Here is a 14,095-nt window from a genome sequence, read left to right on the forward strand (position 1 = left end):
CGGGATAGAATTTTATCTGTAATTTTATCTACGATAATTTTATATGCTATGCAGTTTTATCTACGTATGATATATATTAACACGGAAGTAGAAGTACCGAGCATTTATTATTGATCGTATCTATTTTTTAGATTAATATTATATATATTTTTTTACATAAAAGATAAAAATCTGAAATTTGTTGACTTATTAATGATTATGCCATTTATACTAATAAAATATTTAATTTTTTATCATTTTTATTTTTACAGTAATTTTTACAGTAATTGCATGATCCTTTTAGGGAGTAACAACATCAATATTTTTAATATTAATATATATCTTATACAGTTATATTCTAATTTTTTTTCTATCACATAAAATAGGATACAGATTTCTCTCTTGAAGTGACGCAAATTATCTAAGACTTTAATTGGAAGCTTCGATGATACAATTATATTGAAATAATTTATAAATATATCATAATATTAATTTATTAAATACAATTAATTGATTAGTTTAATAACTTTAATTGTTTACGAGATATAAAGAAATACAATAACAAATATTTCGATGCCGAGTCATTCTCAATGTTAATACACATTCAAAAAATTATAATATTACATAAGAGTTATTGGTTTCTCAGATCAAAATTACAATATTACATAAGTTATCTAATAAAATTATAGTTTTGATCTGAGAATCCGATAACTTATGTAATATTATAATTTTTCGAATTTGTTATTGTATTTCTTTATATTTATTTTGGAATGTTAAATGTTTTTAATTTATTTTTAATTAGCTCGTAGTCCTTCTATTTATTTATATTGAATTATTCTAAGTGAGTCATATTATTAACTTATATTTTAATTGTTTAATTCAAGATTTTGGTAACGTTACTTCAAAAATAACTCATTACCATTCTTTTTCCTAAAAAGCAACTCATTATCGTTACCCGTTATTGATTTACAAAAGTAACTCGTTACCGTTACCGTAACTCAAAATGTAACGAGTCATTATTTTTTTTCTTGTAACGATGTTACAAATAATACGTTACTTGCCAATCCTTTAATTGTTATTTGATTAGAGAAAGGGAGAAAACAGGAGTGCTGCAGAATTATTGGGAAAATTATTTTAACATTTATATGCAAATTCAAAGTATTAATTTGTTTGTATTTATATTCAAATATTTGAATCAGATTTCTGATTACATAAAAATGACGCTACGTGTAAATAAAAAGTTTTATATAATACATTATATAATATAGGATACGATCAATTTTTCGTCATTATTGTCGCACGAAATCCACAAATCCAATATATTTTTCCTCATATCTGATTACGTTCCTATATGTCGTAAGAGTCTATCAAGCATTATTCTCTAATTCTATTCAAATATTATTATTTTAAGAATACATCCATTTATTTTTCCGCTGTGATGCAATTGTATGTAATATTGATAAAACGCAATATATTTATACAATATATATATACAATATATGTAAAATTTTATTTTTTGTAACTTCTCTTTTTAGAACATAATATAATATTAGCAAATCAATTATCAGACAAAATTACTTTTCTCTTGAAAACTTTTTATAAAAATACCTTCAATCTTTCGATCACTCCAATTTACATAGTACTCATATTTTTTTATCTTAAAATTTTGACTTTAAAAAGATATTATCGTAAAAATAAGAAAAAATTAAAAATACATTCAGAAATAAAATCCAGATCTTACAAACTTTGAATAATTCTATCATAATTATATTGAAAAAAGCAAAGCGAAACTCAAAACAGAATTTTTTAAGATTATTATACAAAAATCATTAAATAAATTGATCTCGCGAATTGATGAACACTTTCGTACAGCTTGATTGATATCTATAACCCCAACTACATAATCGTTTATTTTTCTTCTTCAGGTTACCTGCAATTCGTTTCAAAAAAGAAATACTTTTAGAAAACTTTTGTAATATCTTTTCCTATTAAAACTAGTCGATCTATTTCTTTAAAAATTGCAATTATTAATCATTTTTCTCGAAAAATTAAATTTCTTAGTTATAAAATGCCGTTCATTCGGTCAGCAGGCTGTTTTTCGCGCGGTATAGTAATTCTATCGAGTAAGATTGAAGTTATTCATAAAAATTTGTGCCTATTACATTATAATATCTATTATTATTTCTAATTTATTTGGGTGAATCAATAAATAATCTTAACATGCATTATCTTGATTTTTGGGACAAAATTTAATTTACTTATTGAGAATCATTTATTGTACATTACTCCTAAATCTAATCAAACTTTATAATGCGAGTGGCTTTCCTAACCATAAACTACTGGCGCAATTATTGTCTACATCGGGGAGAGCCTTTTAGCTACCAAGACACACTGTCGGTGTTCCTGGTTATTTATTCTTTCGCTATATTTCTTTCCGTTGTACTCGTACTCATCGTACGGAACTTTCAAAAGCTGGTCGAAATGCAATTTCATCGCAATTTGATAGGAATAATTGGACGTCATGATAGCGGAGACCAAGGTCGGCACTGCGTCGGCGTTCGTCACTTTGTTGCTACCTTGTATCGTGATAGGTATTCTCACGTTTTTGCCACGTCTCAGCTCTTTACCAAGCTCCAATGAAGAAGCGACCAGCATTTCACCTATTCGTCGTTTCCCGTAATTGGGCAGAGTCGCCAGAAACATGATCTCGAGAATACAGTTGACATAATAGTGCTTGAAGAGATTTGTTCGCGAATCCACATCTATCATGAAGTCCACCAGAGCTTTTGATGATTTGTATCGGCAATTTTCACTGAAGCGTTCGAAGAAGCTTTTCTCTGAACTATTGGAGGACATCTGATAAATTGAAAGTAGCCGTAAAAAAATTTAAGATCTGACAACTTATTAGGGATCAATACAAAATGTTGTACTGGAAAATTGTTCACTCACTTGGATTTTATTGAACGCGACTCCAATAACTTCGTTAGTGGTGACGTCGACGGCCACCACACTCACGCCGTCCTTAGCCGCGTACAAACAGAGCTCCTCGAGTTCCTTGGATGCTCCCGGTTCGGAATTCAGTTCCACAGCTATGCATACTTTCTCGTAGAGGAAGAAGCTCTTTCTTATCACATTGAGAGCACCCTCCAAGGTATCGTCCGACAAAGACTCGAATTCTATCTGACCGTTCTCTATCGAGCCCCAAGGCTGGTAGTAGGACATATTTTTGTGCGTGTTGCTGAAAAACAAACATGATTTTGTTACGATTATTTCGAAGAAACTAAGTTCAAAATGAAATAATATGAACAAGAAGAACTTCAATTACTTCAAACAAGGGGGGCTATGGAAATTGGCACGGTATAAAAAGTGCGTATCAGGTTAAAGTTTTAATAAGTCACATTTACTCACAATCATTAAATCAATTATTTAAAATTTTACAACAGCCTCCCTTTGATTTAATCTGTTCCAAACGAAATTTCAAAAATTATAGATTATCAGGTACATTTATGATCTCGCGAAGTGATGGGCATACAATCACGCTATCATAACTTAACTTATACTTCGAATTATACATTAAAAAAGATGAAAGACATCTAAAAGATAAAAAAGGTCAAAATATGTATATATTCTATTATAAAGATTGCACTTAATATTTTAATAATAAATTAATGCAACGGAACAAAAATACTATAAACATAAAAGACTATATCATATACTGCTATAATTATAAAAGATATAAATAAGTTAAATAATAGTAAGTCAATAGTTAAAATGAAGCTAACAAATTTATCGGTTTGAGACGAGAATCCTGTTAAGTCGAAAGGAAGTAATATACAACTCGTGTAATCAGATATTGTAAAAAAAAGCTAGCTAATCTATTAAAAAACAATCGGAAGAAATATTTTAATAAAGTAAAATAAAATAAAAAAGTAAGAAAACTTCTTATTTCTTAATATAATTATACAGAGGAACGAGTATGGATATTTAATAAGTGCATGAAGAGATATTTATTTTTATTAGAGATATTTATAATAACAGACATAATAATAGACAGAAATGTAACAGTAGAACAATTAATTTCTCCGAGCCATAAAAGTTATATTTTACTTATTTTTTAATTTATCTATCAGAATTTACAAAAAATTGATTGTGCCTTTGAATCCTAACACATTGCAAACAGAGGGTTAATCACACTTTTTTGGAAAAATTAAGTTTTTCAATTATGAAATGCCGCCATTCATTCAGAAGCAAACTTATCGCGCATTATTTATTGTAAAATTGTTGAGTAAAAAAAAATCTCGATAACGTGTACATATATACATAAAATAAAGTAAAATAAAATTATTTGTACATTTTTATTTGAAGCAATAGTTTTTGAGATATAAGGGTTTAAACGTGGTCAAAATTATGGATTATATTTATACATGTATTTATGCACTGAAGTGTGTGCTAAATTACGTACGCATTACATGACTGTCTAAATATAATCTGTAATTGGCTGTATTTAAACTCAAAAGCTACTGAAATAAAAATGTATACATAACTTCTTTACTTATAATTTTTCAAAAACTTTCTTGCTATGATATCTTGATTCATGGATTGAGGATACCTTATATCTATTTTAAACTGTATATAAATAAATACATATTTTACATCATATTTATTATTATATTTTGAAAGCAGTATATATAATGAAAAATATAACTTCTCTCAGGAATACTATTTTTATTTTCGAAAAGTACGATGAAAGAATACGATACGACACGGGCAATATAAATACTTCATATTTATCAGAAAAAGTCAACGTTCGGGAATAGATGCAATGATAATTTATCTTATACTCAGGGAATGGAAGGTTTTTAAAAGTAACAAATTAGAATTATTTGTTATCGAGTAGAAAAAGTAACAAGTTATCGTTACTAGTTACCGATTTTTAAAAGTAACTTGTTACAGTTACTATTACTTGAGAAAATAACTTTTTATTACTTTTCCGTTACTTTTTTAAAACCGACGACCATTAATCATAGCAGACGAGTGCCTCAGGACAGTTGACGGGAGTTTTCAAGTCTCAAGCACTATAAGTATAATAGCTAATATCTAATCGAACCATGCCCAATCATGTGTAAAGAAACAATAAAGTAACTATAAAATTTGTTACCGTTACAAAACTCGACAATATAAATGTAACGTAATATGTATTGTATGTAACATTGTTTAATGTAAAATTATAACGTTGTTATATTATTATGTTAATTCGTATTTACTGCGCGACGATTGTAACTGGAAAATTATAAGTATATATTGTTATCGGTGCTCTTAATCTAATTGTTAAATTTATTTAAATTGAAATAAATTTTGATTCTTTAGCACTAATCATCAATATGGCTAAATCGTAAAGAACGTTACCTCATTTTGACAAGGAGATTTTAACACAATGCCTGTTTGTGATGCACTGAAGTATTACAAACGTACTCGCATGCATGGAGCATGCCTAATGACAGATGACTTGGCTTCAGGGCTGCACTTAGTTTCAAGTGTGGTACTTAGAGTGTAAATATGATACGCGATACTAGTTTGGATATTTAACAAATGCATAAAGAAATATTTATTAGAGATATTTTCCTATTAGAGATTTATCCTTGGATAATAACAAACATAAAAAATAATAAACGGCAAGAAATGTAACGCACTGCAGAATAACTGATTTATTTGTTTGATCACTAGTGTCTCGCACATGCAATGAAAAAAATTCCTAAATTTAAACAATATTTTCATAAATGATACTAAATATAAGCGTTTTTTTTCATTGCAGATATATATATATTCAAAAATATTATAAATATATATATTCAAAAAAAGAAAGTAATATTAAATTAAATAATATATATTTACGTTTAACAAATATTTATTTACAATAAGGAAATGTTTACTTATTGTTAGTACTATTCAAAAAAATATTACTCGATTTAGGAAAGTTTTCCTCGGTGTATAAACGAGTCTTCCACGTACCTGCTGATAAGTACGATCCTGGTAATATAATAGACGTATATATATACTTCGACGGCGTACAGTGAACACATTTCAGCGCAATGTAATAAATATATGTATTCGCTCTTTGAAAGGCTGCATTTTCCTTCACCACGTTCGCTACCGTTGTCTTTTAATTCGCGTATATTTATGCCATTGCCTTTTGTTATCGCGCCTCCGATTACTCCATTCCGTAGACATTGACCTCTGTTTGATAAATATACGTGTAATGTATAATCTCAAGAGTTCTATCTTTGAACTTAATTAAAGTCTAGTAATCAAGATTATGATGTTACTGCGAATGTTACTAAAGTGTCCTATTAAGTTTGTTGCTTACTGCGTACGTAATAATTATTATATACCCAGTGAACAAAAAACATATTAGAAAGTTCTAGAATGTGTATTTTAATCGTGGAAAAATTAATGACAGCGTCACTAGTTTTTTTACTGTTAAATTACACTTATATAATGGGAGCATTCAGAACGACAATCGCTCATTGAACGCTCAATGAGCTCAATCTTTTATCTGATTGACATATTAGATCCTAAAATATAGATCAATCAGATGAAAAAGCTTACTGAGCGCTCAGTGAACGGCAATCGTTCTGAATGCACCTAAATTATATGTAACTTAAAGTACTTAAATTATATTTCTAGCGGGATTACCTCGTAAAAATAACTCGTTACCGTTCTTTTTCCTAAAAAGTAACTCGTTACCGTCACTCAAAATGTAACGAGTCATTACTTTTTCGTTACTTTTTTTTCTTGACAATAGAATATTATAGCGTTTTTCATTGCCAGAACTTGTGCGCATTCAGTGCACACTATTCTAATCTGAATAAAAATGAGAAAACGCTAATTATATGCAGATTTTTGGTAAATACAAAAAAGATATCGGAATTTTGCAATATGCGATTAATCTTGGGTGACGTCATGAAGGTCATGTCAAAGCGATTTGAATTTTTTTTATGGGAAGGTCATGATCTTAACAATGCCACCTAAGGTCAATCACGTATATCCACGTAATGTTACTTGATGCCCAACAACTTTTGTCTTTGAAACATTTTTCAAAATAACCATTTCCCTCGTTTTTAAATAGAGTATACAAATGATCTGAAACACCCGGTTTATACGTATATAGTATAACATATATGCTCTAGTTACGACTAAAACTTTTACCTAGCTAATAATACAGTAATGATAAAAGTAAGTAAAATCGTTACCATTATTCCAAAAATGTAATTGCGTTACCATGTTAAGGTTACTCAAAAATAAAAGTGACGTCATTCATTCGTTACCGAAAAAAGTAACTTGTAACGCTAACGACGTTACAAGTAACGCGTTATTTGCCAATCTTGATTTCTAGTATATAATAATAATTGTTATTATTAACATAATTATAAATACGACAGGAAAATTTCTAGAATATACAAGCAATGTTACACCGTTGCTGCAATGTTCGAATTTTTCAAGTTTCTTGCTTGCTGGTAGTGTTCTGCGTTTCGCATTCGCATGTAATGTTCTAGCATGTTTGTAATATGTACATGGAAAAAATTTTCCTATCGTATGTATAATATATTGATATGTTATAATAATAATTATTCAAGGATGAATCTCTGATTGGCAAATTTGATTATCGTACTCCGCAAAAACATCGTATGACACACCGCAAATATTCAATTTTAATGCATTAAGAGTCAGCACATGAGCGGAAAATATTTATTTTGAAAATTGTGCCTTAGCGGAAGTGTTTATTTTGGTAATCGTATACATAAGCCAAAAATACTTATTTAAAGTTTCGCGAATGAATAAATTAGACGATTCTATTAGTGATATTGATTATCAATTACTTGATAAATTATCTTTTTTTTTAGTCATTTATTATAGGTCTTGGAGAGATAAAGCACATCGAATTTTTTTTAATTTATATTTGCCTTATACTTTCCCACCAATGGTTGCAATTAGTAGTCAAATATTTTAAGTGCTCTACTTAAAATAAGTATTTTTAATATCCAATAAAAAAATCCGACAAAAAAATTTTCATGCATATTAATATGTATAAACATATACGAGTATGAATATGTATAAATATTCATAAACATATATAATTATATATGAGATATATCTATTATAAATGATGTTAATAGTTCAAACGCTCGAATAATGAGATATTAAAACAGATAAAGTCACTTTTGAAAAATAAGATTCATACTTATATTCGATCTTCAATCTTTGATTCCGTGCTTAAAAAGTTTGATAAAATTAGATAAGGAAAAACTCTATCTGATTATAATCTGATTAATACTTGTATTCATAGTCAGGTTTTATATTTAAGGCTTCCTTAAATTTATCTTTAGATATTCTACGAATTATTTCATTAGCTGCTGCATCTAAAGATAAATTGAAGGAAGCCTTAAGTACTGACTATGAATATGGGACATTAATCGTGTTTTCAGATTACTTATCTGAAATATTTAATAATTTTTTATATTTCTGTATCGTTTTTATATAATTTCTAATCAATTTTTATCTGTTCAGCGCGTCCACATTCCTTACTTCAAGACCATTTTAAATATAAATGTTTTAAGATGCTAATATGACTCTATGATTAGTTTATGACATTTTAAACGTTATAACAATTACAGAGCTGTGTTGACATAATTTTATCAATACCAATCTTTAAGGGCTATCACACACAATGACAAAAGTATAGCATAAGACTGCTGGACCAATGAACATCTAATGTAAATCAATACAGCATCTTTTTGTCAGATAATCATTAGTCCAACGATGGTATGCTATGTGTATGCAGCTTATATCATTTGTATGGTAGCCCTAAATTTGACAAAAGTGATGTCATATGCAGTTAGCAACTAAAAGATTGCAACATTTTTTTTTAATAGGTTTCGAAATGCAGCCTACTTATGAATCCATAAATATATAAGAACCAATCGTTCGGTGATACTTTGAAATCCATCGTAAAGAAAGTGTTGCAATCTTTTAGTTTGCTGATTGTACTATAAAATTTATTGTGGAAAATCACTTGTTTCAAAACCGAAAATTTAATCGACGCATGGTTTGTAGAACTAAATACGTATATATGTAAATTTATTTATAATATGAAATATTATTATACATATACAAAGCTTTAGGGCGCATTCACATCTGGATGGAAAAGCAGAAAGCGAAAAAGCAGTGATATCAGAACTCGCGTTGGTAGTAAGTAGTACAAAAAGCTGAAAATGAGTACTTTCCAATTGCTTAACACATCTTGGTATCAATCATGAAACTTTATTCCTAGGATGGAAAGTCAAAGGTGAAAACTTTAACCATTGAAATTAATGAAGAAATTTTTCACTTTTCACTTTTCATTCTAGGAAAAAAGTTTCATGATTAATACCCTTAACATAAATGTACACAGGAATGCATAAAGTGTAGCATTGTGCATGATTCAATTAGAATAGAATATGTATGCTGTGCGCGGTTGTGATAGTTCGTTTTGGATAGAGTTAAATTAAATGTAGCTTTTTCTGCTTGTATTAAATAAAAAAAGGTAAAAGTCTCGGCCACTCAACGCCCTCCAATCTCATTTATAGCCGCCGCGGTTAGTAATATGTAATTGTCACTAGAAAACACAAGCTTACACACAGTCCTTGGCTGAATACAGATGTAGGTGTAGTGTTGTGTCGATGATAACGGACAATTAATGATAGCGGAATGCAACTTGTGTCGCTTTGTGTCTAGGGATATTGCAATTGGAAAGCACCCATTGTCGACTACCAGCGCAAATTCTAATTGACTATTGCTTTCCCGCTTTCTGCTTTTCCAAGAATGAACGTGTCCTTAGCTCAAATCACAAAACCATTCCGCTTACTTATAGTTATATTTTCACATATATCAGTCTAATGTCATTATTGTTAAGAATCAATGAAAATTCAGAGACTATTATTGTTTTTCGATTCTCAGAATACAATGATACAGTTATTAAGAGTTACAAAATAGGTCCCTATGTTCGATTAATATAACAAAAAAATAATTGTATCAATTTTTCTAAATGTTTAATAATTATTACTAAATGGTCGAGAAAGAAATCGAAGATTCTAAATGCAAAAAGTGCAAGCAATGCGAACAGATCTATTAATATATTTAATAATTATCGATGCGTCAGATTTAAATTAAAAGCTATGGTAAGTAAAAAGACCGGTGTGACGAATTAAATTTGGAGGTTTGCTTGATTATGAAAACTGCACCTTCTCCTCAAGGAAACTTGTAACATCTCTTGAGAAAAGGAAGCTAATAAGGCTTCTTATTTGGTCAAGGAAAGTTTATGAAATGTGAAATGAGGAACAAGGAATCCTCATTCTTTAAGGAAGGACTATGAATACGGGTATTAATTACGCATTGTATTTGGCGGCATTTCACAGGCACGTGGGACTCGTTTTATGGCCAATCAAATGCTCCGGAAGGAACGTGAGATTTGTTTAAATGTCCATTTCTACTAATGTAAATGAACTTTAACTCGGTTTAATTTATGCTTTACCTTATTCCAATACTCAAACCTAGGAGAAGATAAAAGAACCGAAATAAACTGCGATTATAGCTAATCAACATTGATAGAAATAGACATTTAATCGCAAAAATACGAACGCGCCTTGCAGTCGCGGCTGGTGTGCGCATGCGCAGCTCGCGCGCGACGAGCAAAAATAAGATGGCCGACCAAGGAAACAAATAGAGCGCCGTCATAAATAACACGAGCCGTCCGAACACATTCCGAGCGTGGGGCCTCCTACATCCGCACGTGTGTTCGCGCGACCCGCGTCGGCGTGTAGATCATCCGCGACATTTGCTCGGCCGACCGCGCTGTTCCCCGCGTGCCTCTTGTGTACGAAAAACGCGCGCGCGCGCGTGTGTACGCACGCACGCTTCGTCCGCTCGCGTTCAGCGTGTTTCGTTTATCCTCGCGTCCGCGAGGAGTAAAGCTCTTTATTCTTCTTCCTTCTCGCTCTCGTTTACACGACGCACGTGCCGCACCGCGTGCCGCGTCGCGTGTAGCCCGCGGAGTCGTGCCGGGGGTGCCGAGGACACGCGGCGGTGGCGGGACCCCACCGAGAGAGAGAGTCGAGAGAGGAGAGGCCGCTGACGAGAGCCTCTTGGTCGTCGCGGAGGACGCCGCGTCGTCACCAGAATGCGATCGTGCGACACGCGCGATACGAACCTCTTCGCACGTAGCCGATGCCCGCGGTCCGTCGCCTAGCTCCTCATGCTAGTCTCGTCTTCCGAATTGCTTGGGGCACAGCATGAAGGAGATGCTCGGAGGGTGCTGTGTGTGTTCTGACGAGAGGGGTTGGACAGAGAATCCATTGGTATATTGCGATGGACAGGGCTGCACTGTTGCTGTACATCAAGGTATTTATCCACCATAAATATGTGTCACAAAGGATGTTTGTTTCACTTGACATTTACGAAGGTTGCGAGCATTACTTGTTCTTGTTTAACATTCAATAAACAACAAGGATGAAATGTTTCTATAAGCATTGTGAGCGTCAAGTGGAATGTATTTAAAATAATTTGACTTTCCTCTGTTGATTGAAAAATAATAAACGTTATTGTTTTGCAGCATGCTATGGCATCGTTACTGTACCAATTGGACCATGGTATTGCAGGAAATGCGAGTCACAAGAACGCAGTGCTCGAGTGGTATAGAGAATTGTTTCTTTGCACTTGAGAATCCTTATCTTAGTATTTATAGCTTTATAACAGATTAATGTACATTTTTATGTATGTAAATTAACTTTAATCTCACTTTATCTTATTCTTTATCTTTTTCTAATTCTAGAAAAAATGAAGAATTAGATAAACAAAGATTAAAATTAAATTAAATTGATAGAAATAGATATAAATATTTTATATCTGTTCCTTTATTTACTATGATAAGATAGTAATGTTTTTATTGATGTATATCGTTATTCCAATAGCGCTGTGAGTTATGCCCGAGTCGGGATGGAGCTCTTAAGAGGACAAATCAGGCAGGATGGGCGCATGTCGTGTGTGCTCTCTATATTCCTGAAGTCCGATTCGGTAACGTGACTACAATGGAACCAATTATATTGGAGCTTATTCCTTCAGAAAGATTTAGCAAGGTGAACCTCGTGACTATTAAACGCGTATCAGACTAGATGAGTGAGGTTGGAATTTAATCAATCTGAAAACCAATATCGAGTTTAGTGAAATTTGTTTGGATTTTAAATTCAATCTCTAGTCTGATACATTACAGATATAGCAATGAGACAAATTGATAACTATGGATACTTTCTATTTGATGATACAAGTTGTCACAAATGTCATTCTCTGAATGTCAACAAGGACAGAAGGACGCTTGTGTCAACTTGTGTCATCAAATGGAAAGCATCCTATGTTTAATAATATTATGTATATGGTTTATTTTGTTTTATAACATAAAAATTAAATGATTTTAGACATGTTATATCTGTGAGGAACAAGGCAAAGGTAGCAGAGCAAACGTGGGAGCTTGCATGCAGTGTAACAAGACAGGCTGCAGGCAGCAATTTCACGTAACCTGTGCACAAGCTCTGGGCTTGCTTTGCGAGGAAGCTGGCAATTATCTTGACAATGTCAAATATTGTGGCTACTGCCAGCATCACTATTCGAAATTGGTGAATAATTCAGTATTGAATATTAATTAACTAGTGTTAATTGGCGAGTATTAGATATTAATTAACACTGAGGTCAGTATTCATACAGTTTTATATTCAAGACTGTCTTAAGTGCTGTCTTGAGGTGTCACGAACCAATCGGAGAATTACAGCGTCATTAAGGCCGATATTCATAGTCAATTCTTATATTTAAGACCGTTTTAAGTTTAGTCTTAAGATGTCATGATCAGAGGGTTACATTTGAGACATTACTTAAGATGGTCTTAAAATAAGACTATGAATACCGGCCTATGACATTACTTAATTCAGTCTTAAAATAAGAACGGACTATGAATATCGTCCTGAGTATGAAAGCTTCCTAGCTAATGTGATCAATTTGCAGAAAAAAGGCGGTAATGTGAAGACGATACCACCGTACAAGCCGATATCCGTTGACAACGGTTCGTCCGACTCGTCGCCGGAAAAGGAGGCGGAGACGCCAATAAAGTCGAGCGGCAAGCGGAAAAGCTCGAGTTCCAAGTCTAGCGCGAATTCTAAAAGTAAATCCAATGCTAGTCCCAGTTTAGAGATAAATGGAGTCGCGGATGATAAGAGCGGTAGTAGCGGTCGTAATACGCCCAAAGATAATTCCAGCACAAGTTCCAGCAAATTCACGACCTCCAATTTTGTCGAGACCGTGGTTACACAGTCGGAGAGCGTGTTCGGACACGATGGTAATAGCGGCACGATCACCACCGTTACCACGACAGCGACCACTTCCGCGATAAAGACGAACGCTGGTAATTCTAACGCGGCGCACAAGACTGTTGGGGGCCAGGGGAAATCCAACTCGTCGACCTCCAACAAAGCGTCGAGTCACATCACCAAGAAGAGGAAGACCGGGGCACGTACACCGACTGTAGGAAACGATAATTCGAATCAATCGGCCAGCTCGGAAGCCAGCGGATCGGTGGTAATGGCGGTCAGCTCCGTAGTGCAACAGACCGTTCCGAGTAACAACGTGCAGCCAACAATCACTGAAGCCACTAGCTTAAGCGTAACCACGGAACCAGAAAAATCGAAAAAGGTAAAGTTTTTCGTACATTATTGTATTAAACTAATTTTAGCACCCATTCTTGAATGTGAAAACTTTAAACATGAACTTGGAAAGAATTCTTTATAATTAGTCTCACGATATTTCAAATTCAAGAAATTTTATTATAATTTGTAATAAACTAAATAATTAATTAAAAAATAATTATTAAATATTGAATTAATCTAATATATGTAAAAAAAAAAGTGCGAATATAATACTTTGTATTATACCATGAATTTTTTATTTTCTATAGACACATTAATTGTAAATTTTATAAATATTATATAATAACTAATAATAATTTGAAATATTCGTGATATTTACTTATATTACTGCAAGA

General features: G+C 32.2%; 2 protein-coding genes across 6 annotated transcripts in view; one reads left to right on the plus strand and one right to left on the minus strand.

Moving 5' to 3' along the window:
• Positions 1-1,828: 1,828 nt before the first annotated feature.
• LOC108749920 lies at positions 1,829-6,143 on the minus strand. Of its 2 annotated transcripts, none has more exons than XM_018488952.1 (3): positions 5,989-6,143; positions 2,929-3,217; positions 1,829-2,835 (listed from the first exon to the last, which is right to left on the minus strand). In XM_018488952.1, exons 1-3 carry the CDS (start codon positions 6,057-6,059, stop codon positions 2,335-2,337), a joined length of 861 nt encoding a protein of 286 aa, XP_018344454.1. In that variant the 5' UTR covers positions 6,060-6,143; the 3' UTR covers positions 1,829-2,334. The 2 variants fall into 2 exon arrangements, with proteins under 2 accessions (XP_018344454.1, XP_018344455.1); XM_018488953.1 differs by lacking the exon at positions 5,989-6,143 and adding an exon at positions 5,386-5,454.
• Positions 6,144-10,737: 4,594 nt separating this feature from the next.
• The window catches only part of LOC108750087 (protein AF-10), an 11,502-nt gene continuing 8,144 nt past the window's right edge, over positions 10,738-14,095 (plus strand). For all 4 annotated transcript variants that reach the window (XM_018489326.1, XM_018489327.1, XM_018489328.1 and 1 more), the window contains exons 1-5: positions 10,738-11,412; positions 11,624-11,703; positions 11,982-12,146; positions 12,483-12,680; positions 13,063-13,746. In XM_018489326.1, the coding sequence (XP_018344828.1) occupies positions 11,304-11,412; positions 11,624-11,703; positions 11,982-12,146; positions 12,483-12,680; positions 13,063-13,746 (1,236 nt within the window). In that variant the 5' untranslated portion in view covers positions 10,738-11,303. The remainder of the gene's footprint in view (positions 11,413-11,623; positions 11,704-11,981; positions 12,147-12,482; positions 12,681-13,062; positions 13,747-14,095) is intronic.

The sequence above is a fragment of the Trachymyrmex septentrionalis genome, unplaced genomic scaffold (genome assembly GCF_001594115.1).
Source record: "Trachymyrmex septentrionalis isolate Tsep2-gDNA-1 unplaced genomic scaffold, Tsep1.0 scaffold32, whole genome shotgun sequence".
In the NCBI taxonomy this organism is placed as follows: Eukaryota; Metazoa; Arthropoda; class Insecta; order Hymenoptera; family Formicidae; genus Trachymyrmex; species Trachymyrmex septentrionalis.

Bases quoted from the DNA above. Each gene is read 5' to 3' on its own strand.
- LOC108749920 (XM_018488952.1), bottom strand. From the start codon at position 6,059: ATGTGTTCACTGTACGCCGTCGAAGTATATATATACGTCTATTATATT. The intron at 3,218-5,988 runs GTACGTGGAAGA...TTTGTTTTTCAG, and splicing joins AGGATCGTACTTATCAGCAG to CAACACGCACAAAAATATGT. The intron at 2,836-2,928 runs GTGAGTGAACAA...TCAATTTATCAG, and splicing joins TCGCGTTCAATAAAATCCAA to ATGTCCTCCAATAGTTCAGA.